The sequence below is a fragment of the Stenella coeruleoalba genome, assembly GCF_951394435.1.
Source record: "Stenella coeruleoalba genome assembly, chromosome: 5".
NCBI classification, from domain to species: domain Eukaryota; kingdom Metazoa; phylum Chordata; class Mammalia; order Artiodactyla; family Delphinidae; genus Stenella; species Stenella coeruleoalba.
Genome location: NC_137150.1, coordinates 33324416 through 33350772, shown reverse-complemented (window position 1 = coordinate 33350772; position 26357 = coordinate 33324416). Strand labels below are relative to the sequence as shown.

Here is a 26357-nt window from a genome sequence, read left to right as displayed (position 1 = left end):
GGCAGTAGGAAAGGGTAAAATCCTCCTCATCGTAGTACCAGGGACCAGGGCTTTGCAAATGACTATGGATGGAAAAACTGAAAGAAAAATAACATGAAGCCACTAGATAGAACTCTTCATTCAGCCAACTGTGCATCCAGAAAAAGCAGAGTGGGGACAGTGCCAGACCACACATGCCCAGCAGACTCCCTCAACAATCACTGAACAACTGCTCTGTCCTAAGACGAATAACAACAATGAAGATGGCTACCATTCGTGCTTACTCTGCTCCAGGCATTCAGCCAGTGCTTCCCATGCATCGGCTCATTTGTTTCTCACAACTATCCCAGGGGGCAGGGAGGGGCATTATCCACATTCTACGGATGAGGAAACTGAATCTTAGAGTCACTTATCCCGTAACTGGCCCAGATTGGTGAGGGAGGAGCTGGGGTCAAGAATAGGCTAATGTGGTCATTGCCTGCATACTGTTTACGCTGTAGGATGATTCAAGGAGGGAGGTAGGGAGACAGCTAGGGCCCATGTGCAGCCAGTAGCTCTGGCTAAAAGCCTAGGGGCCATCCTCAATTCCTCTCCCTCACTCTCCCCATGACTACTCCATCCCCACCATCCCTCAACCGCCCTAGTCAAAGCCACCATCACCTCCCCTGGATGAGTGCAGGAACCCCCTAGCCGGGCCCTTGGCATGGCCCCCTGTGTCCCACAGGAGTCAGGGGTATCCACTTACCACGCAGGTTATCCCTGTGCCTGCTCAAATCCTTCCATTGGCATCCCAGCAAATGCCACTTCCTTCCCACTCTTCCCAAGGCCTTCCCCCCAGGATCTGGTCTTTGCCTGCCTTTCTAACCGCATCCCCTACCATAGCTGCTGATTCCCCAAAACCAGCACAGAGCCTGGCACAGAGGAAATAATAATCACGTGCTGAAGACATGAAGGCAGTAATGGATGAGCGAATAAAGAAGCTTCGTAGAGGAAGCCACGTTCGAGAGGAGCGTTAAAGTGGGGAAGGGTTTCTCAGGTGGCCAGGGCCAGGGAGTGTCAGGTGGTAAGACCAGGTGTTCTAGGCAGAGGCAACGGCGTGGGTCAGGACAGCAAGGAGGTCCGGGAGCAGCCTGGGGGAGGCCTGAGCAGGACCGGAGGCAGGTCTGCGCAAAGCAAAGGCTGTCAAAGTCGAGTGTGCATCGTAAGCCCCTGGAAAGCATGTTAAAACACACATCATTAGGACCCACTCCAGAGATTCTGGCTCAGACATCTGAGGTAGGGTCTGAGAATGTGCATTTCTCACAAGTTTCAGGTGGCGCTGATGCTGCCGGTCCAGGAACCACACTTTGAGAACCACTGGTGTAAAGTGTGCTAAGGAAGCGTCCACGTGGAGGCGCAAAGGAAGACAACTCCAGGGAAGTCAGATGAGGGGGCTGCCGGCCAAGCCCGCAGCACCTTGAGCCTCCACAGCCGGTGGGCAGCGCCCCTCCCTGCACCGTCCCTCACAGAACACACCTCTGCCCCCCATGACCTCTGACTGCCATTCCCCTGCCGTTCAACCCCAGCTACTCTCATCCACAGCATTTTAGGCTTTGAAGGTGAATTTTGTTTCTGGCTCCAGCGAAATTAATGGGTCCTAATCCCTTAAAACTGGCTAATCTCACATAGAGATTTGCACTGCTGCTGCCATGACAGTGCCTCTTTTCAACAGAAGACCTGGTGCTAAGTTACATAGCCTTGATGGTAGGAGTCCCAGCTCTGTTTGGGCAGAAGGACAGAAAGGAGAAGATGTCATCTGCTGGTGTCCACAGCACACCATGCGCAAGCTGCTAGCCTGCCCTCCCTTAAATCTGCCCTTGAGGGCAAATGTTACATCAGTTTATACTTTTCTCCTACTAGAAAAGTGGGCAGGAGTGGTCCCAGGGTCATGGGTAAGTATGTTTGTGTTCACAGCATCGGTCGGGGACTGTACATTCGGTATTTTTATCACCTTCTCCCCTGGAAAGAAAAGGTGATCAGAGAAGTGAGGTTAATTTGCATCCACTTCAGCCATAAATCCAAGAGGACCAGATAGCTAATGTACATCTCTCGAAGTTTTAAACACAAGTGCCCTCTCCTCTCTTGGGCCCGACAGCAAAGTTCGCAGCCGCAGAAGCCCCCTGGGCCTTCAGAGGCGGACCGCAGATCTGCCTCAGTTCTCCTCAGCTGACAAGGCTCGGAAATGAAAGCTCAGGGACTTGGAGTGGGAGACGGTTTGGTTTGATTGGTTAGCGTCCTCACACCCAGTAGGGAAGATGCCTCTTTGTCTTTGTGATGCAGCCCAAATAGGAAACAGGAGTCCTGACTGTTCTATGTTACAGCAAAGACAGAAAACAGTCCTCCACAACAGAGTCTCTCTTGATTCTGATGTGCCTTTCAGTTTCCAAAACAGAGGACAAAGATATGCACACTTTCAAGTCACATTAACCTGGTTTGGCCTTCTGGCTCTGCCACATTCCAGCTATGCGATTTGGGCAATTATCATATGCTCTCTGAGCCTAGGCATCCTCATCCCTAAAATGACATTAGCGTTAGAGGAGGGCCGTGAGCATTTAGTGTAGTCATGAATTGAGTATTGGGTGGAAGGTGGGGGACAGTCAGTGAGCTGGGATCTGTATAACAATTGGCTCTCCGTGGATGAAACGCTCTGCTTTATGGTGTTCTCCAATTTCCCTAGTGTAGCTACTCTCACCACAGCTGACATCAAGCTACCAGCATGAATGCAGAGTTGGGAAGAGATGCATTGTAGGACAGTGTTACATAGTGTTCCCACCTGTCGACTGAAGAAAAACACACAACTTAAAAGTTGAGAGTTAAGTTTTATTAGGGAACCTTACTGAGGACTATAGCCCCAGAGACAGCCTCCCAAATAGCTCTGAGGAACTGCTCAGAAGAGGTAAGGTAAGAGGCAGGATATATTGGAGGTTTTTGCTGGAAAACAACATATGGTCGAACATCAAAAGATTACTGCTAATCACAAGAAACTGACATCTCAAGTTAATTTTAGTGCTTTCCTATATAAAGGAAGATGCAGAGTCTGGGCTCATTGAAATTATTTCTTCAATATGCATCTTAACTCTCTGGGGCCAGTATCCAAAGCACAGAAGACTTCCTGTTTTTCTCCACCCTGAGTTCTCTGGGTGCACCATGGGGCTGGGGGCAGCTGCAGGGGTTAATGGCCTGGTCCTTCTGGAATGGTGGGCAACATTCTTTGTTTACTGGAATGGCAAGCAATGTTCCCTGTCCACAATCATTACAGATACAATAGAAGCAAATAACCTCAAAAGCAGAGATGGCCGTCAAACATAGTAAAACAATTAGGAAGTGATGAGTAGTCATTACCTTTGTATTTTGAGTATTTGTTACCTTTGTTTTTAGTATAATTTATGTAATTGTAAGTTCACATAATTAAAATTTTCTTGGTGGCTGTGTTTAACAACCGGCTCACGAAACTCCTGAAATATTTATTTAACAGTCTGTCCTGGCAAGCAGGTACAAGCCAGTACAAGCCAGCTCCAGCATGTGGGTGGGCCACACCTGTAGGCAGTAAATCCAGCTTCTCTCCCTCTTCCTTTCCTGTCCTCAGTCCCAGGGAAGGTTTCATGGTTTTCCCAGGTATAGAGACAAAGATGGTCCCTGTCCACTGCAGGCACCACACTTACTTTTGGCCTTGGCCACCATCCCAGTCCTCTGCCTGTGCTACACCTCAGCCAGCGTCCCAGCCCTGGACCCGCCGCCTGGCTCTTTCCCGGCTGGGGGTGCTGAGCCACCCCTGACACCCAGAGGACGTGGCCTCTGTGGGGCTGAGGGCCGCGGGAGGACAGAGGAAGGCTCTCTACGCTCAGCAATGGCCTGGAGGTCTATTTTAGGATCCAGTCTGTGGAGATGGGGAAGCACGGCCAGCAAACTGTGCTTTGGCAAGTCAGGGCCTATAATTAGCCTCCACTTGAGGGTCGAATAAACCCTTGGTTGTTACTAAACAACAGTGAAAGCAGGAACCTCCAGCTTCCCTGAGCCCAGAGCTGCCCAGCCTCCTTGGACAGACATTGGACAGAACCTCCCCATCTGCTGGGCAGCATCCAAAGTGTCCCAGGCAGCATCCTGTCCTCAACCCCAAGTAAGGAGAAGCAAGTACAGAGCCCTGGCCTCGCCTCCCATCAGCCTGTATCTCCTACTGACTCCTGCACCGTTGCTCCCGGCAGCCTCTTACTTATGAAGAGTCTGTAGTCCGCTGGGCAGATGTCACCGATTCACACACAGGGGACAGTTGCTGCTGGGCGGAGCAAATCCCAAGTCAAAAGGCAGCACATGCAAGCGCTAGTGTGTTTGTTCTGGACGGTGGGACATAGGTGACTGCATCCCCAGGCATCTTTCTGCTTTTCCAGAATTGTGTGCCTCTGAATATGGTACACGTATATCCCCCCACGCCCCAGGGTTGGGTTTTGTTTTCTACTTTTTCTGTCCACCCGCTGCATGTTTTCAAAGCAGAAACAAAACAGAGCTGTACCCACGTGAAGACTTTAAGCCTCAAGCTCCCTCACTTGCACGTCCCCCTTTGTATTAGTAATTTTTTATTCTTTTTCTTAAAGGCAGTCTCCCAACTTGTACAAGCTCCAAGCCCACATCTGCCCGCATCTGGCCCTGCATGGCCACCTACTCTAGAGCACTTTGGAAGCCATCATGTCTGCAGCTGGGGTTTTTGAGCCCATGGTCTGGACACCTGCTATGACTCAAGGTCCCGTGCTAGGGTGGAATATTTGCCATGGGCCCCACTGTGAGAAAACGAGCAGGGTAATTGCCCTGGGCTGCAAATTCATCATCTGCAAAATGGCATCACGGAGCATCCAAAGACAAGGAAAGGGGGCTCCTAAATGTGGGTGCAGCAGCGTGTGAAGGAGGACAAATAGAGGGCTGGGTCAGAGCAGCCAAAGCCAGTCCTCAGAGGCCTCACATAGCCAGAGCCTTTGAATTAACTATATTCAACGATATTAACTCTATATTCTTTTTTTTTTTTTTTTTTTGGCTGTGTTGGGTCTTCGTTTCTATGCGAGGACTTTCTCTAGTTGCGGCGAGCGGGGGCCACCCTTCATCGCGGTGCACGGGCCTCTCACTGTTGCGGCCGCTCTTGTCGCGGAGCACAGGCTCCAGACGCGCAGGCTCAGTAGTTGTGGCTCACGGGCTCAGTTGCTCCGCGCCATGTGGGATCCTCCCAGACTAGGGCTCGAATCTGTGTCCCCTGCATTGGCTGGCAGATTCTCAACCACTGTGCCACCAGGGAAGCCCCATTTTCTGTATTCTTGATGCTGTGGCAGCTGGGGCCTCATTGACAGGGAGAGACCGCCCCATTGTAAGGCTAGTGAATCCTAGAGATAGGAACCACTTACCTGTGAGAGTGCCTTTGAGATGCAAACCAACCCATCCTGAGTCATTACCCCAACCTGCCTCCCCTTGCTGGGGCTCACACTCCAAGAGGCAATATTCCTCTGCTCTGACCACCCAGGGCTGGGTACCAGACAACAAGGGACCACCCCTATAGCCCAGAGACCACTGAAATTATTCAAACCTGCTGTGCCCATTCCTTCCCATGAAAACCACAATAAAGCCTTTTGCCCATGCTTTCCCCTCTCCCCTTCTGCTTCCTGACCAACCCTGGTTCTTCTCTGTATTGCCCTACATGGTATGGCTGCCCCCTCCTCTTGGGAACTGTGAGTAACAAATGATCTTTGCAATGTCAGTTGTCTCCTGATCTGTTGGCCTCTCCATACCAGAATAAAAACAAAATCCCGGGTACATCTTAAAACACCCTTCTTGGGGGCTTCCAGAAAATGATCTCCAGACCTGGGACAGGGGAAGACTGGGAATGGCTCACCCATGGTCACACAATTCATTCATGCAGGCATTCACTCAACAGGTGTTGATGGAATGTCCACCACAACCAGAGCTTGGAGACACAGCAATGAACAAGGAGTTGACCCTGGGAAGGGCCACTTCAGCACAGTGGGATGAGGGCTTTGCTGGGGAAACCGAGGGAGCACAGGCGTGGACCAAGTCCCAGATCTGGGTGGAAGGGATGGAGCTCCCCTGTTCCAGTAGGGTCATCCTGTGCTGTTTGTCCACTTCATTGAATTTCCCACCAGCAACCTCATCTTCTCTCTGCTGCAGCCCTGCCCTGACGCACACTGGGGAGCAGGCAACTGGGGTCTCCCCCTCCCTGGTCCTTCTCATCTTACTCCGGTCTCTGACCTCTGGTGCCGGAAGTCCTCCACCAAGTCAGCGAAGAACTTCCAACTCATTTACTTTCAAGGGCATAGGACTGATAAGAGCTTAAAACAGTGATTTGCAACCTTCTTTTTTTTTTCAGTTTTATGTATTTTTATTAAACATAATTTACATATAGTAAAATACACAAATCTTAATGGTACATCTTAACAAATTGTTACCTATTATACATCAGTGTAATCACCAGATCCAGATATGGAACATCTTTATCACTCCAGAAAGTTTCCTCAGATTTGCATCCTTATTTTAAAGTAACAGTTAGTTTATCCCCCATCCCAAGCAGCAGATTATCCGAAAGCCAATATGTAAAAAATATATTTATTTTAAAAAGAAGTTTCTCAGGTTAAGAAGATGACTATCCTCCCAATCCCCACCTGTGGGGAACCCTGAGGGGTGCTGAGGGCCAAGTTTGAAAAATCATTCTTCCCCATGAAACCCCCGAACTGTGTGTACAATATTTATGAACATACATAAGCTGTATGTACAATGTTTATGTTCACATGTATGTTCTGAGAGTGGACAGAATTCTAGAGCTGAGCTGTCCAGTTCTGGAGCCACCTGTGGCCACCTGCGGCTATTTAAATGTAAATTAGTTAAGATTAAATAAAAGTAAATGTTCAGTTCTTCAGTTGCCTTTGCTACATTTTGAGTGTTCAGTAGCCACGTGTGGCCACTGTGCTGGACCACACAGTGCAGATCAGTTCCATCATCACCGAACGTTCTATTGGGTAGCAGCGGTCCAGAGATTTCATCAGCTTCCCAAAGGCATCCATGACCAGAAAATGTTAAGAGACACTAAGTCAAGCCAGTGAAACTTCATTTAAGGAGCCAGAAATTTCACTGGAGAGCCGAAAGCTCATCATTGTGACAGAGGCCACAGACAAGTCTGCCTTGAACAATCTTTTTGCTCCAAAAATCCAACCCTAAAAGCTCTTAGAAGACACCAAGATTTTACGCTTTAGTGTCTATCTTGCCCCCTCTTTCTCAGAGAGGGACACTTGAATTCTAAAAATATTTGCCATGAGAAAGTGCTCTCAGCGTCCCAGAGCCTCTGTGCCCAGCGCGAGGCACCATTTGAAGTAGGAAGACATCACAGTGACCTTGTCCTTTGATGTGTGGTCGTTCTAGGTGGGCGAGGCAGTCCTGGAAAACGCACGGCTCATGCTGCAGACGGAGAATATCCAGGCGGGCGCTGACGACTTTAAGGAGAGGTAACGCTCCACAGCCGAGGGGACAGTCCCTCCGTGCCCCAGACTCCTGGGCCACTCGGGTAATGCGGCCCCCGAGTCTGCAGCATGCACCCCAGCCTCGTGGAAGGCTGGGTGGGATAACAGCATCCCCAGGAGAATCCGGAGCCAAGAATATCTGGTTCAAACCCTCCTTGTAGACACAAGTAGGTCCCAAGGCCTCAGAGATTTTGCCAGTGTCACTTGGCTTAGAGCAGAGGTCTCAAAACCTAGTGTTCATGAGAATCACCTGAGGGACTGATAGAAAACGCAGATTGCTGTGCCCACCTTCAGAGTTTCAGATTCAATAGGCCTCAGGCGGGACCTAAAACTTACATTTCTACCCAGTTCCCAATGATGCTGATCCTGCTGGTACTGGGACCAAATTTTGAGAACTACTGGTTTGGAGCAATGCTTCTCAATCCTGGCTGCATATGAGAATTACCTGGGCACTTAAAACTGCCAGTGCACAAGCCCCACAGACATTAGTGGGGGTGGGTCCTGGCCTCTGTATTTTTAAAGTTCACCAGGCTTTCCTGATGTCCATCCAGCCTTGAGAACCACCACTTTGGAGTCTAATAGTGTTTCCTATAATGTGGCTGATGAAGATCACTTTAAGTGGTATAAAGATAAACATTTTAATTTTAATAGTCATGTATTTATTTATTTATAAATTTATCTATTTATTTATTTATTTTTGGCTGCACTGGGTCTTTGTTGCTGCACACGGGCTTTCTCTAGTTGTGGTGAGCGGGGACTACTCTTTGTTGCAGTGCACGGGCTTCTCATTGTGGTGGCTTCTCTTGTTCCGGAGCACAGGCTCTAGGCGCATGGGCTTCAATAGTTGTGGCACAAGGGCTCAATAGTTGTGGCGCACGGGCTTAGTTGCTCTGTGGCATGTGGGATCTTCCCAGACGGGGAATCGAACCCGTGTCCCCTGCATCGGCAGGCAGACTCTCAACCACTACACCACCAGGGAAGCCCCATATATTTATTTTTATAGTTACCTTCTGTTTATGGCCCATGAAACTGTTTTTCCACTACAGTACTACCATTTATAGTGGCAATTTTAAAATTATTTAATATAAAGAGCTTCTAAAGTTTATTGATTTAAGATTTACTCTTTAAGTACATGAAGTTAAGGAACAACATAAAGTAAATAATGATACAGAAGATACACATTTAGTGCAAAATCGTGTAGGTGAGTGGGGTTTGCAAAACACTGGCCTAATGGAGAAGCAAAATGAAGATGCCTTTTTATAGATGAACGCAGTGATTTTGAGAATATTTTGAGGGGAAGGTATCCTGGGAGTTGAGCAAATGTGTGGATGATGGGATTGTTATTCCCTAAATTAACAAAGATGAAGAGGAAAGGCATATAGTTAGGAGTCTATGGGGAAGACCATGATCCCATGGCCATTCTTATCTTAGGAATAAGAAGGGTGTTGTGATGAAAAAGAGAATCTCCACCATCTCCTCAGATCCCCAGTCATTTCCTTTCTTTGAGACCAAGCTTCTCCACCTGCTAAAAGGCCTCCATTCACGCCACTCTGGAGTCAACCAGCCAGGGTTGCCGTCTTGCTCAGCACTGGTAGCCAAGGTCAGAGGCGCACAAAGAAGTGCAGCCATCATCCTGCCACTGACAACTCTCTGCATGATTAAAGACAGAGGCCAACTGGGACTTCCCTGGTGGTCCAGTGGTTAAGACTCCACACTCTCAATGCAGGGGGCCCAGGTTCGATCCCTGGTCAGGGAACTAGAGCCTGCATGCTGTGACTAAAAGATCTCGCAGGCCACAACTAAAAAGATTCCGCATGCCACAACTAAAAAAGATCTTGCATGCTGCAACTAAAGATCCCATGTGCCACAACTAAGACCTGGCACAGCCAAATAGATAAATAAATATTAAGAAAAAAAAAAGATGCCAACAGACATTGAACTATTCACACTAAATTTAAGGTAGAATTTAATTAAGTGTGATTAAGGTAGCATCTGACTGAAATGTTTTTCACTCATTCATTCATTTATTCCTTTTGGCATGAATTCATTCATTCGTTTATTCATTCATACATACCTTTGTCCTGCCATTCAACAGAGTAGAATGTCAACTCACCGAAAGCCGGGGCTTGGTCTATTTTGTGCCCCAGTGTATCACCAGCACCTAAAAGAGTGCCAGCACAAGATAGATGCTAAAAAAATATTTATCAAATGAGTTAATGAATGAATTCAACAAATGTTTGAATGTCCGCTTTGTGCCAGGCTCCTTGCCAGGTGCTGGGAGTGAAGTGAATCAGGCATGGTTCCTGACCTCAGTGAGCCCACAGATTAGTGGCAAAGACAGAGGGTGAACAGACAGTGATTACTGAGCAGATGTGCCATCACTGAGATGAGCCCAGATGAGGGGACTCATTTAGCCTGGTTACGGAGTGTTGACAAGAGATGATGCCTGATTTGGGTCCTAAACTCATGTAGAAGTTGAACAGGCAGATAAAGTAGGCATGACTTTCCAGGCAGAGGGGACAGTGTGTGCAAAGGCAGGAGGACATTAGAAGACATGGTGCATTAGTGGAATCCCAAGCACCCCCAGGATAACTGGGGCATATAGAGTGAATGAAGGGGAGACAGATCCTGGAGGACCATGCCCGCCATTCCAAAGGGCTTGAAATTATCTGAGAACAGAGGAGACCCATAGAAGGGGTTCGAGCAGTGGTTCATCATGACCAGATTTTAGCTTTAAAGGAAGATTTGTAGGGTGGAGAGGACAGGCAGGCAAATGAGCAGGAAACAATGGGAGTGAAGGGTTTCGACTGATGGAGAGGTAAGGTCTGGATTGGGAAGTAAGTTGAGATCAGATTATTGAGGATGACACTTAAGGCATCTGAGCAGAGGAGTGACTCCATGTGGTTAAGGAGAGTCACTCTGGAGGCAATGCTGTGGGCCTGGGAAGACAACAGGAGGCGTAGTTCAGGGCCTGCCTGGGATGGTAGCAATGGGCAGACTTGAGGGGTGGGTTGAAGAACTAACCGGCTGGATTTGAAAATTATCTACATAGACAGCCTGAAAAGAGAAGGTTAAAGGTAAGTTCCAGACTTTGAACTTGGGTAATTTAGAATGTGATTCTTTGAATGAAATAGAAAATTGGGGAGGGAACGCTTACCTAAAATTCAGGGTTTGACAATAAGTTTGGTTTTGAGGAAGCTGAGTAGAGCTGATGGTGGAGGAGCCAAGCAGAAATGATGGGACGCCATAGACAATGTTGTGTTAGAGTGGCCTGCAGGTCAAGGCAAGACAGCTCTGGGTGTCATGAGCACCCAGGGGTTCTAACCGAAGCACCATTCAAAATGGGGCAGTGAAAAAAAAGCTAAAAGTGTAACAGCAGCCTTGGGGGATATCACAGAGTTATCCCTCAGAGGACTGCCAAGAAAACGGGCTGTAGGAGACCAGAACCTCCAGTCATGCTGAATGGATCATGTGCTGAAAGGGACCAGGCTCCCTGGAGAGGTGAGCAAAATAGGACTCCAGAGGCACGTGGGGGATTCTTCCAGCTTGGGTCAAAAGAGACCAGTGGTTGAGAGTCCGCCTGCCGATGCAGGGGACACGGGTTTGTGCCCCAGTCCGGGAAGATCCCACATGCCACCGGGTGGCTGCGCTCGTGAGCCATGGCCGTTGAGCCTGCGCCTCGGGAGCCTGTGCTCCGCAACGGGAGAGGCCACAACAGTGAGAGGCCCGTGTACCGCAAAAAATAAAAATAAAAAAAATAAATAAAAAAAAAGAGACTAATCCCCGTCATATGAGTGGGTTTCCATTTCAGCTGGAAGGATAGGACTTGTTTACAAAAGAACTAAATGTTAATAAGAATGCAGTCCTTCAAAAAGAATAAATTTGGATAGAAAATCTAATTCCACATATAGAGCACAGAAAAACGCTTCAGAAACCAGCCCCCAAGTGCTGATTCAAATGTACAGGTCCAACTCTGAGGGAAGTCTCTGGTGGTATGCCACCACTGAGGACTCTGTCCTCAGTCCCTTCATTTACTATTTTTAACTGCAAGGTGCTTGAAAGCAGGCGTGGCAAATGGCAGATGATAGAAAGCCAGTTGGAGTGGTGAAGAGTAGAATGACAGAATCACGATTCTGATCCCAATACGTTGGAACAATGGACCAATGACATTGAAAGAGGATAAACAGAAACTCCGATTCCTGGGTTCAAATACCAGTTGCACCCAGGAGGACAGGGAAATTGGGCTGAAAGTAGCTTTTGTGAAAAATGTTCAGGATGTCTACTTGGCAGAGACTCAATATTAGTTAGCAGCAAATACAGCTAATCAAAATGAAATGAAGGAACATACAAACAAACAAACCCCACAATACAAATCTTAGAATCGGTGATGAATAGAATTAAAGGGTTTAAACAAAGGAGCAGACAGTCCCACAAGACCCTGAAGTAATCAGGTAACATCTGGAGTTTTGCATTTCATTCTCTGTATCACATTTTAAGAAGGACACAGACCAATTGGAGCATTTCAAGTCATTCCAAACATATATCTTAAACCTGCTGCTGCAAAAACAAAAATGAAAGGATCATAGTCCCTGCCCTCGATAATGACGAATATGAAAACCCATTTGTATGAAATATGGAGGAAGGAAGTAGGAATGCTTAACCTGAGGACAAAAAGTCTTGCAGGGGTGTAGGGGATGGAGATGGGGGACAAGAGAGTGACATAAGAGAGTGTCTCCAAATATTTGTAGGACTGCCAGTGGAAGGATTAGACTGACTTTGTGTGTTCCAGTGGGTGGAACTCAGACTCTTTCAGGAATAGAGACTAGAGCTCTTGAAGGAAGCAATCTGCAATAGTTACAGCTGTCTAAAAATGGTATGATGGCCTTGGGAGATGATGAGGTCCCCGTTGCTGGAAGTATTGAAGCAGAGCCTGCGTGATCACCTATCAAAAATGCCATCAGGGATTGTCATCAGGCAGGAGTTTGGATAGTTGAACAAGAAATTCCTTTAAAATTCTAAGACCTTGAGAGGCTTTCTGAAACGAGAGGTGTGAGATTTCTCCCTTCTGTGGATGGATGAAGGTAAGGTGTGAAATTTGGCTGAGTGGAAGGCCGTAGAAGAAAGGAGTGCCACTGGGAGAAACTGCCAAAGATGTTGGGTAGTTGTTAGAAAAAAGGCCCTGTGCAAACCAGAGATTGAAACAACGCAGAGGGGGCAGTTTCAGACTTGTGTCTGCGTGTATATGTGTGCCTGTGTGCGTCTGCATATTTCGTATGCAAATCCAGGTTTCTGGTTTCTCAAGAGAAGGGAATACCCCTTCCCACGCTGCAGTGATGGGGAGGGCTGGGCAGCAGCACCGTTTTAGGTGAAGCGTGTGCTGTCCTACACGTGTCAATCCCCACCTCTATGCTGTTGCCCAGACCTGGCCCTCATCCCTCATCTACATTCCCCACTTGGTCCCTGAAGGCATTTGGGTTTGCAGCCACGGTCCTGAAATTTTACCTGGGCTTTGGGGGAGAGGAACCATGCACGTTCTTCATTTGGGGATCACCAGCACACAGCCTGGGACTTAGCAGATTCTCAGTAATGTTCGTTAAAGGATCCCCAGGTGAAAAGGATGACAGATCAGCATAATGATGACAACACTGGTCCCCTTACCTGGATCTGACCTCTTGGAGAAGCTTTCCCTAGAGCTCTGTGCTTCCAGTGCCCCATGAGGATGGCACCTAATTAATCCCTGTGCCCTGTTATCAGAAGTTGGCTGCAATCGCTTTCATTTTAATAAATCAACAGGCAGCAATTGCATTAACAGTGTCCTCAAACCCATTGGAACAGTGACTTTTAACATTCATTGCTTAAGTATCCCATAATTGGTCTGTTGGTCACATTTATAATCTGATTATTTTTCTTTGGGGTCACCCAGCTCTGCTGATTGAGTTCCTTTACCTACAGATATGAAAATGAGCAGCCATTTCGAAAGGCGGCGGAAGAGGAAATTAACTCTCTGTATAAAGTCATTGATGAAGCGAATTCGACAAAAAAGGATCTGGAGAGTCAAATAGAAAGCCTGAAAGAAGAACTTGGCTTTCTGTCAAGGAGCTATGAAGAGGTAGGTGGGGGCCCTCACCTGTCGGGCTGAGCTTCACAACACAGGTGACGCTCCACGTCACTTGCCCAGGGCTGCAGGCAAAATGCCAGTAAAATATTCCCAACTTCTTGTAATGGGTGAGGTTACCCTGAGTTTCAAACTCAAATGGCTTCAGGGACCAGGCCGGTACATAAATGGGGAGGCAGCAGGTCCAAGCAGTAGTGAGTGATGGAACGTGTGTTGAATTGGAGGGAGCATCCCCTAAGCTTTCTAGTTCAGATTTTTTTTTCAACACTGTACTGGACAAACAAAATAACTCCGAGAGTAGACCCAGGCTGTGGTTTAGTCACAATCAGTGAAATTAGGTTAGATCGTTGAGTGACAGGACTGAAGGGGACCGCCTGTGGTGATGTTGTCCAGTGTCCTGCAGACCTGCAATGATTCTAAACAACCTCACACCGGTCAAGATCCAAACAGTGCTTGCAGTTGGAAAAAGTCAAAACCCATTTAACCATGTTCACATTGGGAAGCTCCTTCTTTTGTCCAACTGTAAGCTAACCAGGAATCAATAAGCCCACTTCCTCCTGTCCTCAGCTCCATAGTTTGTCACCACTCTCTAAAGGTAACGCTTTAAAAACTCCACAGTTATCTTTAAATCTCTTTCCGCCTCCTCTGACTTTATGAAATTCATAAATTTCATCTTGCTGCTATTGCTTACTCTGTGTTGTTATTTTGTTATTTATTTATTTTGATCTTTGCTTTGGGTGGGCATGGGTTTGTGAAGAGTAGCCTAAGAAATGCATCCTGGGGAAAAGAGAATATAGAGCCCATGCTGGGAAGAGGACCAGGGACTTTGCCTGTCTTTGTGAAGCCCCATGTTTGGCAGCAGCAAAATGAGAAGCAAAGTATTGCCCACAGAGCTGGGCTTCAGCTGGCTAGAATTCTGTGTCTTTTCTTTCTCCTCTGGAACTCACTGAGGTATATGTTGTCATTTTCAGGATGTGAAAATGCTATACAAACAGCTGGCAGGGTCTGAGCTGGAACAATTGGATGTTCCCATTGGCACTGGGCTGGATGACATCCTTGAGACGATCAGAATTCACTGGGAGAGAGATGTCGAAAAGAAGTGGGCGGAAGCAGGAGCCTTGCTCCAAGCTAAGGTAAGAGGCAGGACCAGCATCCTCACTCTGCCCTCTGCAGAAGGAGGCCAAGCAAAGATGAGTAGCAGCCAACATGCAAAAGAAGAAAAGCAACAATTTCAATCTCGTTAGACAGAAAAGAAATGCAATTTAAAACAAAGCTTTTTGTTTACCTGTCTAAATGCAGAAAAAGTTTAAAATGGTAATACTCAGTGCTGGCAAGCATGTGGAAATGTGGGTGCTCTCCTGAGTTGTTGGGGAGCACAAACCCATGTGACATCTTTGAGGAAGGGATTTGATGACATGTACCAAGAATCATAAAATGCTCCTGCCTACCACTTGAATAATCTAGACCCCATCCTGAAGATATAACTGAAAATACAGATAAAGTGTACATCCAGCTATACCCACTGAAGCCTTCATTATTATAAGGGTGAAAAAAATTGGGAAGAAAACTGGATAAATATTTAATAACAGGAGAAAGACTAAGCCACAGCCTAACCATGCAATAAAATATCAGGCAGTTATTAGAAATGGTATTTATGAAGCATTTATAGCAATATGGAAACTGCTCAGGCAATAAGGTAAAATGGGGAGAAAAAAGAGAGTACAGATTGGTATGTACCAGGGGTCAGCAAACTTGTTCTGTAAAGGACAAGATAGTAAATATTGAGGCTTCCTGGACAAGATGGTCTCTGTTGCAATACTCAGCTCTGCCACTGTGGTGTGAAAGCTGCTGTGGACAGAAGGTAACCAATGAGCATGGCTGTGTTCCAATAAAACTTTATTTACAGAAACAGGAGGTGGGCTGGATTTGACCTTCGGGCTGCAGTTGCCAACCCCTGCTATTCACAGTAGGTAAAGCATTCAAACAAAGAAACTAGGCATCAGGAAAAGGTCAGAACACAGCTTCTTGTACTTCAATTATACCTTAATAAAGCTGTGAAGAAAAGGTCTCCCTTAAAAAAAAATCAGAAAGAAAACTCTAAACTGTAAAAGTATTAGCATTAGCAGTGGTTATCTTTAAGTGTGGGACCCATTTCATGTTGTGATGTTTTTTCTTTCTTGTTTCCGAGTTTTTCTTAAGTTTTTTTTAAAGTAGTATGAATTATATTCATGGAGGGAAAGCATCTTTTATTAAACCTCATAAATAAGAAAGGAATTAACCAGAAAATAGAATGCACAGGGTTTGTTCTTCCCTTCCCCTTCTCCCACCCATTCATGATTCTGGAATTCTGAGGCAGAGGATTGAAAGAGCAGAAGAGGAAGGAAAGCATGAAGGAAGCGGGAAAAATAAAGTAGAATTTGAAAGAAGGCAAGAGGGCTGCTCCTGATTTCTCAGTGCCCATTGAGTGGGTCGCAATCCTGACTGCACAACAAAATTATTTCGGTGCACTTTCAAAGACACCCAGGCCCAAGACCAATTAAATCAGAAGGAGGAGAGGGACTTCATGGTTTTTAAGCTCACTGATGATTCTAATACACAGTAAAGTTTGGGAACCACAAGAGTTGATAAAAACTCCCAAAAGAAAACCGGGAGGACCTTTTCTGCTCTTTCTTCTCCCAGCCCTCCTCAACCCCTGCCCCCCAAGTATCAACAGGAAACTTCCCGGCAGAGTCTTCACAAGTCTGGATCCCCCAATGTTCTCCAGCCCAGAAAACATCTTCCACTCCCCAATTCTCCACCCCTTACCCCTTTTCAAAAGCTCTTCTTTCTAACCTTCAAATCCTAGGGCCAGGTCACTACAAACAATTTCCACGGTAAATAGTGCCTAGTCACTCCATGAAATACAGTCCCCATAACCAGTGAGAGGCAAAACCTCACAAAGAGAAAGTGAAACCAAAGCAGATACATGGTTTGGGTCCATTGCTTCTTAGGGGACTCATAAATATTTATAATTAATGACCTTAGAGACCATCAACCCCACTCCCTCATTTTAGAGGTGAGGAAACTGAGACCCAGAGAGGGCAGTTGATGTCCTGAAGTTGTACAGCTGGTTGGAACACCACAGTTCAGCTCTCCTGGCTCTTGATCCAGGGATTTTTTTCTCTGCATTAGGCTGTTGGCTCTGCCTCCAAAGCTAAATCACAGTGGCCCAGGAATTTGCAGACTTGTTTCTGTCCCAACCCTCCTGGGGTCTACACCACACCATAGTGATTATCTCTTTGGGAAAGGGTGGAGGAGTATGGTAATTAACAGAAATTAATCCTGCGTAGTGTGAAAAAGAAAAAAAAACTTCATTATTATTCACCCCTCACCCTCTTGAGAATCATCACCAGCCCAACAGTCATTCAAACATTAATTCTGAACAGATTCATTAGTGTGTTTTTTAACAGAGTAATCTGAAAGCTAGTCTCAGAGAAAACAGACAGTACTTGTTTCAGTTTGGCCGATGCTCCCTGGGCCTCTTGCAGAGAGGCGGAGCTCAGAAAATATTTGCAGAATGAGTGAATTCCTCTAATCATCAACAGAGATCAGAACTGACAGCCAGAAGTCCTCCAATAAATAGTTTTGTCAATTGCCGTCATGCCCTCGGGGGCTGACTTTTGTCCAGCCTGAACATCTCTTGTAGGTTTCTTGGCTGCAAAGCACAAATGTGAAACGGTTTAGCACACACTGCTTTCTAAACATTCTGCAGAGAGAATACAGACATGTATTTAATTACCTCTCAGCTTGGAGAGGCTAAAAATTAATTGACATTATTAATTTGTCTTCATTTAAGTTCCTCCAGAAACTGATGCTGAGACAAATATTGAAGTGTAGGTGGTTTCTTTGGAAGTTGCAGGAAGCAGAGAAGCAAACAAACAAAGAACACTGTTATCCAACCAGCTCCCACTGGGGGAGACTGGAGCATCCCCATGGGGGCCTGGGGAACGGTACAGAATACAGGAGAGGAGAGAGGCGAGGAAGCTGGGGTAGTAATACCCTCTCCCCTCAGTCATCTGCCGTCTGCTAGCGGAGTGACCTTTCAAAGACTTCAGAGAGAGCTCCCAGGGAGAGGTACGGAATCTGACAGAGAGAAGGAAGCTGGGGAGAACTAACATGTAGTGGCCCAAGGAGTCAAGGTGGATGCCATCAGCATCTGCTATCACTTTCCTGCCAACTCTTTTTATTCCTTAATCGGTAAAAGCTTTTAACACCAGGTTCTCTCCAGCCACGGTGTTATAGATGTTGGGAACCTCAGTGGTCCAGTCTTTGGAGCTTCTCAGGTTGCATGATTCAGTGACTGGGAGATCACAGTGGTCCAGAGAATTTCCAGAGTGTTTTAAAGTCTGGCCCTTCCTTTTCTGTTTGATGTGGTTACCCAACTCAGGGTATTTGGGGATACTTCGAGAACCTCCAACAGCATGCCATACCACCCTCCACACTTCCTCCTGGCTAGCCATGGAACACACTTCCCAGTGTGCAACTGACAGACCTTAAAAAGACCACCTTGGGGAATACTGAAGGGTCACTATTATTCACCTGTTTCCTGGATTCATGTGCTGAGACAATTCCACTCTGTAGAGCGACAAACAAAAGAGAGAGTCCTGAGTGCAAGTATTCTGTACACTGACGTTGGCTAGATTAAGATTTCTCAGTGCCCTTCTTTCCTAAAACTTGCGGAACTTACGGATACATCGAAATCATCTGTCAGTCATTGTTACAAGACCTAGAATTAAAAAATAAAACTGATAACCATGTGAGGCCATTTGTGCTGGCTAGACCTCTGACATCCTTTCTGCTCATTCAATTCTCACAACAGCCTCAAAAGCAGGAACTCTTGTTATTCCCATTTCACAGATGTGTTTTCTGCTACCAGGAAGGAAGAAAGGGAGGGAAGGAAGGAGGAGAGAGAGCCAGGAGCTTCTAGTTTCCCTGCAGCCAGGCTGCTTGTACTAAGTTTTTCTTTCACAAATGCAAACATTTCAAGCATCATATCATCAACAGGAAAATGAAGTTCCAGATAGCCAAAAAGACACTTTCAAAAATATTATGCAGGGCTTCCCTGGTGGCGCAGTGGTTGAGAGTCCGCCTGCCGATTCAGGGGACGCGGGTTTGTGCCCTGGTCTGGGAGGATACCACGTCCCGCGGAGTGGCTGGGCCCGTGAGCCATGGCCGCTGAGCCTGCGCGTCCGGAGCCTGTGCTCCGCAACGGGAGAGGCCACAACAGTGAGAGGCCCGCGTACCGCAAAAAAAAAAAAAAAATTATTCAGTTATAGTCTTTCATGTCCATGTCAGTCCATCACAATACATATAATCCCATGTTTCTTCCAACTGACCTTTTCCTTACAGTGTGCGGTCCTCCTGGAAACGGGGCCACCCTGAAGGCTAAGGGCTCCCAAAGTTTCAGAATTAGGCTGCTTAGGGTTCAAAAGGTTGACCTACCCCACTTCAGTTTTCCCTTGATGGGATTGGAGGCCCTCCCCTCAATTCCCAGAAGCCAAATCTCTGTCCCTTGTTCACTGCAGCTGGGTGACGTGCACAGTAACCAAAGGCTTATTCAATCACCAGCGTGAGCTGGAGGGGGGTGGGTGGCAGCTCCTATGAGTCCCTCGGGGCCAGGAACTCCACAACAAGTAGATTGCTCCATGCTCCCTGCCCTGACAGTAGGTCACACTTGCGTCAGATCAGTTTAAGGTATTTGTGGTCAGAAACTTTATCTGAGCTATAACCATCATGCCTCAAACAGTCAGGATGACAGATTGTGGAGATGGTTAAGAATGAAGAGAGGTGAAGAGGTGGAAATGAATTGCGAGGTTTCCGGTTATTGATAGTCTTAGAGCTGCAGGAGGCACCAGACAGTGCCCTCTAATGGAAATCTCTGCAGTGATGAGGCTGTCCTGTAATCTGTGCAGAGTGCAGTGTGGCAGCTCAGCCACGTGTGGTTACTGAGTGCTTGAAATGTGCCTGATACACCTGAGAAACTGAATTCTTAATGTTATTTAATGTTTATGACTTCTTACATAAATATCTACATGTGGCTAGTGGCTACCATACTGGACAGCATAGGTCTAGATCTACCCATGAGAGACTAGAAGACTTGGGTAACATGTCACCATGTCATCCGTATTCACAAACAATAACTTGCTCTGTGAGGGCAAGTATTTTATACAGGCTGCTGTGTCTATGGCTTTTCTTTGCTTGCTTTTACCAAGAAGATTCAGTATTTTCTAGGATATATGAAATTAGATTAAATGGATTTCTGGCACTCAACTGTCCCTTGCTCTAGGCTCCAAGACAGCCTAGTATGGTCCTGCCATGATAGCCAATTGGGAGAGTTCCTTTGAGATAGCAGAACGCTGAGAGCATCTGTAATCTAGGGGTCCCTGTGTGCTGATGAGTTTGCTATAATCTCAATGGCTCTTCTGTGAAATAAGCACTGGCTTATTCCTCCTGGTGCGCTCACAGCAAGCACTGAAGATGAGTCACCTAGCATTTCTAAACCTCAAAATACGTCACAGAGCGAGTTTTGCAAAAGGGCCCCAGCTTGCTTTTATTTCTTTTTTTATTTATGCATTTTAATATCTAATACCTTCACTTGGTTCAAAATTCAAAATGATATACAGTGAAAAGTGTCATCCCACCCATGTCCCAGCCACCCAGTCTTTGTTGTAGGGTCAGTCAATGTTTTCCTTTTCCCACGTGCCCTTTCAGAGACATTTTATGCAGGTACAAGAAACGATGTATATATTTTCTCTTTTAACACAATTAGTAGCATTCAGAACATATTGTTTTTAGCTGCACAATATTGTACCACAGGGGGCAGCAAACTATGGCCCACAAGCCAAGTCTGACCTGCTGCCTGTTTTTCACAAATAAAGGTTTATTGGAACATAGCCATGCCCATCATTTACATATTGTCTATGGCTGCATTTGCATTACACCAGCAGAGTTGAATAGTTGCAACAGAGACCCTATGGCCTGCTAAGCCTAAAACATTTACTATCTGGCCCTTTGCAGAAAAAGTTGCCAACCCTTGTTCCAGCTAACAGGTATCCCAGGGTTTCTTTAACCTGTGCCCTGCTGATGAATGGTGGCTTCCAATCTTTAAGCTATTATAAATAAGACTAGTCACTGACTTTGTATGTCCCTCATTTCCCAATATAGAAATGTATCCGCTGGATAAATTTATAGACATGGAATTGCTGGGGCAAAAATTATGTGCATCAGTAATTTTGATAAACATTGCCAAATTATCCTCTATAAAGGTTATAACAATTTATATTCTCATCAGAAATGTTTGAGCGTGTCCATTCCCTGCATCTTCATTGATACTGTGAGTTCTCACAGTTTGTGATAACTTTGTGATCTTTGCCAATATTATAGGTAAAAAATGGTTTTTCAGTATACTTTTATCTTGCATTTGTCATATTATGAGGAAGGTGGAACATCCTGTTACATGCTGAATTTCATCCATATTTGCTTTTGTGTGTACTATCAGATCATATCTTTTGCCCATTTTTATTAGGTCTGGGATTCTTTTTTACTGGTTTGTAGTGGCTCTTTGTAAATTAGAGAAATTAGTCCTCTCTCCGTGATATAAGTTGCAAATATCTTCCCAGTTTGTCACTTGTCTTTTTTTTTTTTGGCCACAGCACGAGGTTTGCAGGATCCTAATTCCCTGACCAGGGATTGAACCCAGGCCCTGGCATTGGAAGCTCAGAGTCCTAACCACTGGGACACCAGGGAACTCCCTGTTACTTGTCTTTTTACTTAATTTATGGTAGTTCCAGCTGGCTTTCAAAACATATTGTTAGCCCGTAAGGAAGTGTTAGTATAGCTGTGTGCTACGGTGGTCTGCCCCAGCTGGTGTGGCTGGGGGCAGGAAGGTAGGGTAACAGACTAGGGAAAATAAAGAGACTGTCTCATCAAGGGGGCACTGCCAGTCCTTTACCCCACTACCCAGCACAGCCACATGCGGGGGGAGCCCAGGTCCTCATCTCCTATATTGCGTTTTCAACCCCACGACTGGTCAACACCCATCCACCATTGCATCCTCATCCTCATACCTTCCACCAAGGAATCTTCACTCACTCATTCACACTCCATTTGTCAACCACAAACCAAGCTGCAGGCCCCAGGCTTGGTGCTGTGGACACAACGTCCCTGGCTTCAATTCTTGCTCATCTGCAGCCACTGATTCTGACTATCTCAAAGCTGTCTTAGATATTTCTTAACAGTAACTCTTTCCCAGGAAAAGCGTAGGGATCTTACTTCGAAACTAGGAGATCTGCAAAGATAAAACAACCCAAATCCCTGAGAAATTAAGGTAAGGTGGCTCGTATCCAACACCTAGTCTCCTGGCAGGGACAGAGCAGAGGCGAGCCTTCTTAGGGATGGAATGATCTCCATGAACCCGAACAAAAATGCTGTCACTTAGACTTCTCCAATAATTACTTGCAGATGAAGAATATATTTTTCTCCTCAGAATACCCCTCCTTGCTGAGCCCCTTCTGCCTCGTTCATCGGCTGGGGGTGCTCACTCACGACCAATAGGGCAGCAAGTCTGCCAAGCCACGCGCTCCTCTGTGTTTCCTTTGGCAGCTTCAACCGAGGCTGGGAATTGGTCCTACACCCTAAAGAGATACGCTTCAACAGCCAAGCAGCTCTCATGTAAGTTTAAGGAGAGACATGGCTCAGCCTAGCCAGGCCAGCTCTTCTGCCAGTGTTGATGTCTCACTGAGTGAGACATGCACTTCTTTTTAATTCCCACTAAGGAGGACCCATGTCTCTGGTGAAGACTGGATGGCATCCAGCTTTCTCCCAAGTGAATCCTACACCTGGCTGGGGTAGTTCAGGTGTGTGTGTGCTGCCTATCAAAATCTATCCTCAGCTAAATAACATTTATATGACACTGGGTGACTGGAAAGTGCCTTATAATCATTACAATAATGACAGCCGATCCTCCTAATGAAAAGGAGGTTTAATTCCATTCCTGGTAGATCTTCCTCTTCCGCAGTCCCAAGCCTGCACCTGAAACACGTTGTAGACTTCCAAGAAACATCGTTGGGCATGTTCCAGGGGTAAAAACCATGTTAGGTGCACGGGGGTGTTGAGGGGTGAGTAAGAAGTTGTTCCTGCGCACAAGGTGCCACAGTCTAGTGTGAGGTTGGCTGGGGTGCAGGTGGGAGACAACGGACAGAAAGACCACACCAGGCAGAGTGAGCTGTGCTGGGAAAGCAGGGCCAGCAGTGCATTTATTGAGGGTTTACAGAGCGCCCAACAGTGTCCTGAGCACTTGACAGGTCTGTTCTCATTTCATCTTCCCAACCCGAGATGAGTATTGTGATTTTATCCATTTTATAGAGGAGGAAACTGAGGCACAGAGAGGTTAGGTAAATCACACAGTTAGACCATGGCAGAGCTGGGATTCAAACCACATGTTCTGACTATAGAATCAACACTCTTAACTGCTTCTCTGACCCAGACAGACCTCATGGAGTAGGCGGACCTTGATTCATCCTCTTTTTTAAGGATGAGCACAAGTGACGTCTTGTATGAGGTTGGGAGGGCTTTGTCTTGAGGGACCAAAAGGTTAGGCCAGACTTCTTTCCAGACCACAAATCTGTGCCTTCCCTGTGGATAAGCTTCCTCTGTCATGCAAGATCGGGAACCCCTTTTTCCCCAAGGAGCCCACTGCTTTCCCTTTCTCCATGAAAGTGACCATAATGAGGTCCGTGTGATCCTGTGAGGTCTGAGAAGTTTAAGAGCAAGGCCGTTGGCTGTGCTCTGCAGCAGAGCAATACTCTCATAAAGCTGTCCCCCAGCTGCAAAAAACAGAGAGCTTGTGACTTGCTGGAACCCACACAGCAACTGCTCGGGGAAAGGCAGGCTGCACACGTCCACCCTTGAGGGCTCAGCCTGGACACGTGTTCTGCTAAGAACACACCAGCATCGTTGCTCTCCACATTCTGCCCCCCGCAAACTCTCACTCTCCCCTCACACCACAAAGTGGCCATTTTTTCCAATCGCCAAGGGTGTTTTGGGGAATGGCAACGCTAATCAGCCAAATGGGTGGGGTGTGGAGATGCCTCTTTTCCCCTCCATTTGGAGACCCTCCAATTCTTCATTCTGACTTACTCAACAGCCTGCTGCTCTTTGTCTGTCACATCCATCCTTCATGGGCAACATTGTGCCAATTTTTAAATTTTAATTTGAAAATTTTTACCATATTTCAAAATGCCAACATGCTTTCCTGCCCCAGAAACACAGCTGGAGTGCAAACCTGGGTGGCTCAGCTCGTGCGTCGTGGAGCTCAGAATTCAAGTTGGTTTGCAAGCCTGGGAACCAACATATCTGAACCTCAGCACACATCCCAGCAATGGCACTGAATGACAGATCAATCCTCCCTTCCCATGCTCAGGAGCTAGAACCACACACCTCCTATTTGGTCTGTGAGGAGAAATCTGTAGGCATTGGGTTGAAATGGAAACAGGAGTTATTATAATAACGAGAAAACATAAATCTAAAAAGCCATTGGAGAAGAACATGTAATACTTTTAGGTGAGTTAAAACAGTTAACTGTCCCCAGATGAAGGGCAAGTATCATTTGTGGCAAGCTGATTTGAGAAGGTCTGGGACGTGATATAAAACAAAACTGAAACCCACAGTGATCAAATTAATTTCTTTTTCTCTTTCCATCTTAATTTAAAAATGGTGCAAGAAATTTTCCATTTGGTGCTGGGGCATCATTAACACTTCTCTTATACTTATTAATTTTGACTTTCAACAAAGAGAAAGCCAGCTTTGAGACTCAGCAGCTTGGCAAGCAACATTTGCTAGAATATAATACAGTGGTTGCTTTAATTTTATTGATTTTTTTTTCAGTTATCTTTTATCTATGGCAAATAATACAGTTTTATCAGTTTCTGTAGCAATCTAGAACTTTGCTTCCATGAACCAGGCATCACGTGGAAGTTTTAAATGCAGATTCCTGGGGCCCACTCAGGATCTCCTGAATTAGAATCTGCATTTTCACAAGGTCCCCCAGATGATGCTGACACACTTTAAAATCTGAGAACTTAACTGTAGTTTACATTTTAAAGACATTTATTTACAAAGAAAAAGTGAATTGGTTCAAATAAAAACAGTTTGAATTAGTATGCAGATATATGACAAACCATGCTGGTTGTCCAAGAATATTTGGGAAACACTTGGGTACAGCATTTTGCCAATAAAACTAAGACCTGGGGATTCATCTCTCCAGAGACCAGTGTGTGCCACTGAACTACCGAGTACATTATCTGGGTCGAGAGGAGGGACAGTTCATTCAGTGCCAGGGCTATGGCCTTGGCCAGCAGCTTTACCCCAGACCTGCCCACCAAGGCTTTAAAACATGCCTCCGTGGGACTGGACTTCCCCTCATGCCTGGCTCTTACCCATCCTGTGCTGGTGATGTTTCCCAGCTGTTCTCTGCAAGGAAATGTAAACATATGTTTTCATGTGCCAGTCAAATTCATAACACTACCTAAAAGGTAACATGAAAGTTTTTGTTGATGTTTTCTTTATGCAATTTTAGAAATAACACACTTTAAGATAAAATACTTTGCTCTTCCATTTGCATCTATAGCTTCAGTGTGACTTGCTATTTCTTGCGAAATCCACCAGCCATTTTTATAATTCTGTCATCAACAATAGTGTCACAAAGTCAGATTACAGAAAAATGCTTGATTATTAATATCTGGTTAAGCAAATAGTCACTCACATCAGTGATGAATGAGGATAGCTCTGCTATGAATTTTGGTTAATATTTGGATGAGTTCATTCATCAGCATTGTGAGTGACTTCTTTGTGAATCACATGATAATTTTCAGACACTGGAAGAATAGTCCCTCTAATTTTTGTTCCATTCCCAGTACAATAGCTACAGACATGACCCACTTTTAAGTTTAATCTGCATTATTAACATTTTCTGCATCCCTTTCTTAAATCTGGACAATCAACAAAACAATAATTCAACCCCTGATTTGTAGTGTTTGCCAGTTTCCATGGTGTAAATACTCTCACCATGGTTGATTTCAAACTACTAACATGATGTAAATGAACACAAAGTTGGGAAGAGATGTGCAGGAGCACAGCATTATGTGTTATTTCTACCACGCAAGTACCATTGATGTAAATTACCTCAGTAGCATAGATAATGATAAAATGCAAAATAATTAGCCAGTGATGTATTTATTACCCTTTTTCATATAACTTATTTGATTGTAACTTGATATAATCTAATTTTGAATGATGGCTACATAACCACCAGATCACAAAATTCCTGAAACTTTAACACTTGGCTTTTGTGAGCTTTTAGGAGCCAGCTTCAGCTCACGGCTGCCCCTGGCCACTCTGACTCCATTTGTCTGCCAGGGTACCCCTCTCCCACACAGCCCATCTGGCCAGGCCCCGGCCCCAGAGGGAGGAAGAAAAACCGGGCTACTGATCACAGGACTTGGTGAACCATGAGGGTATTTTAGAGGGATCTACCTTCTCTTTGAGGGAGACAGCTCTAATTTGGAGGGTCTTAAGTTGAGGCATTGGTGGAATCGGCAGCATTAAGTACTGGTTGTTAAGAGCACAGCACTGGGGTTGGCTGCTGGGCTTGAATCGCAGCTCTGACCCTCAGGGCCTTATGC

General features: G+C 45.9%; 1 protein-coding gene across 1 annotated transcript in view; it reads left to right on the top strand.

The window, feature by feature from the left end:
- Positions 1 to 26357, top strand: part of BFSP2 (beaded filament structural protein 2) — a gene marked incomplete at its 5' end in the record, with an annotated part of 69570 nt that overhangs the window by 32004 nt on the left and 11209 nt on the right. The window contains 3 exons of the mRNA XM_079923013.1: positions 7426 to 7508; positions 13476 to 13632; positions 14610 to 14771. Coding sequence (XP_079779139.1) covers positions 7426 to 7508; positions 13476 to 13632; positions 14610 to 14771 — 402 coding nt within the window. The remainder of the gene's footprint in view (positions 1 to 7425; positions 7509 to 13475; positions 13633 to 14609; positions 14772 to 26357) is intronic.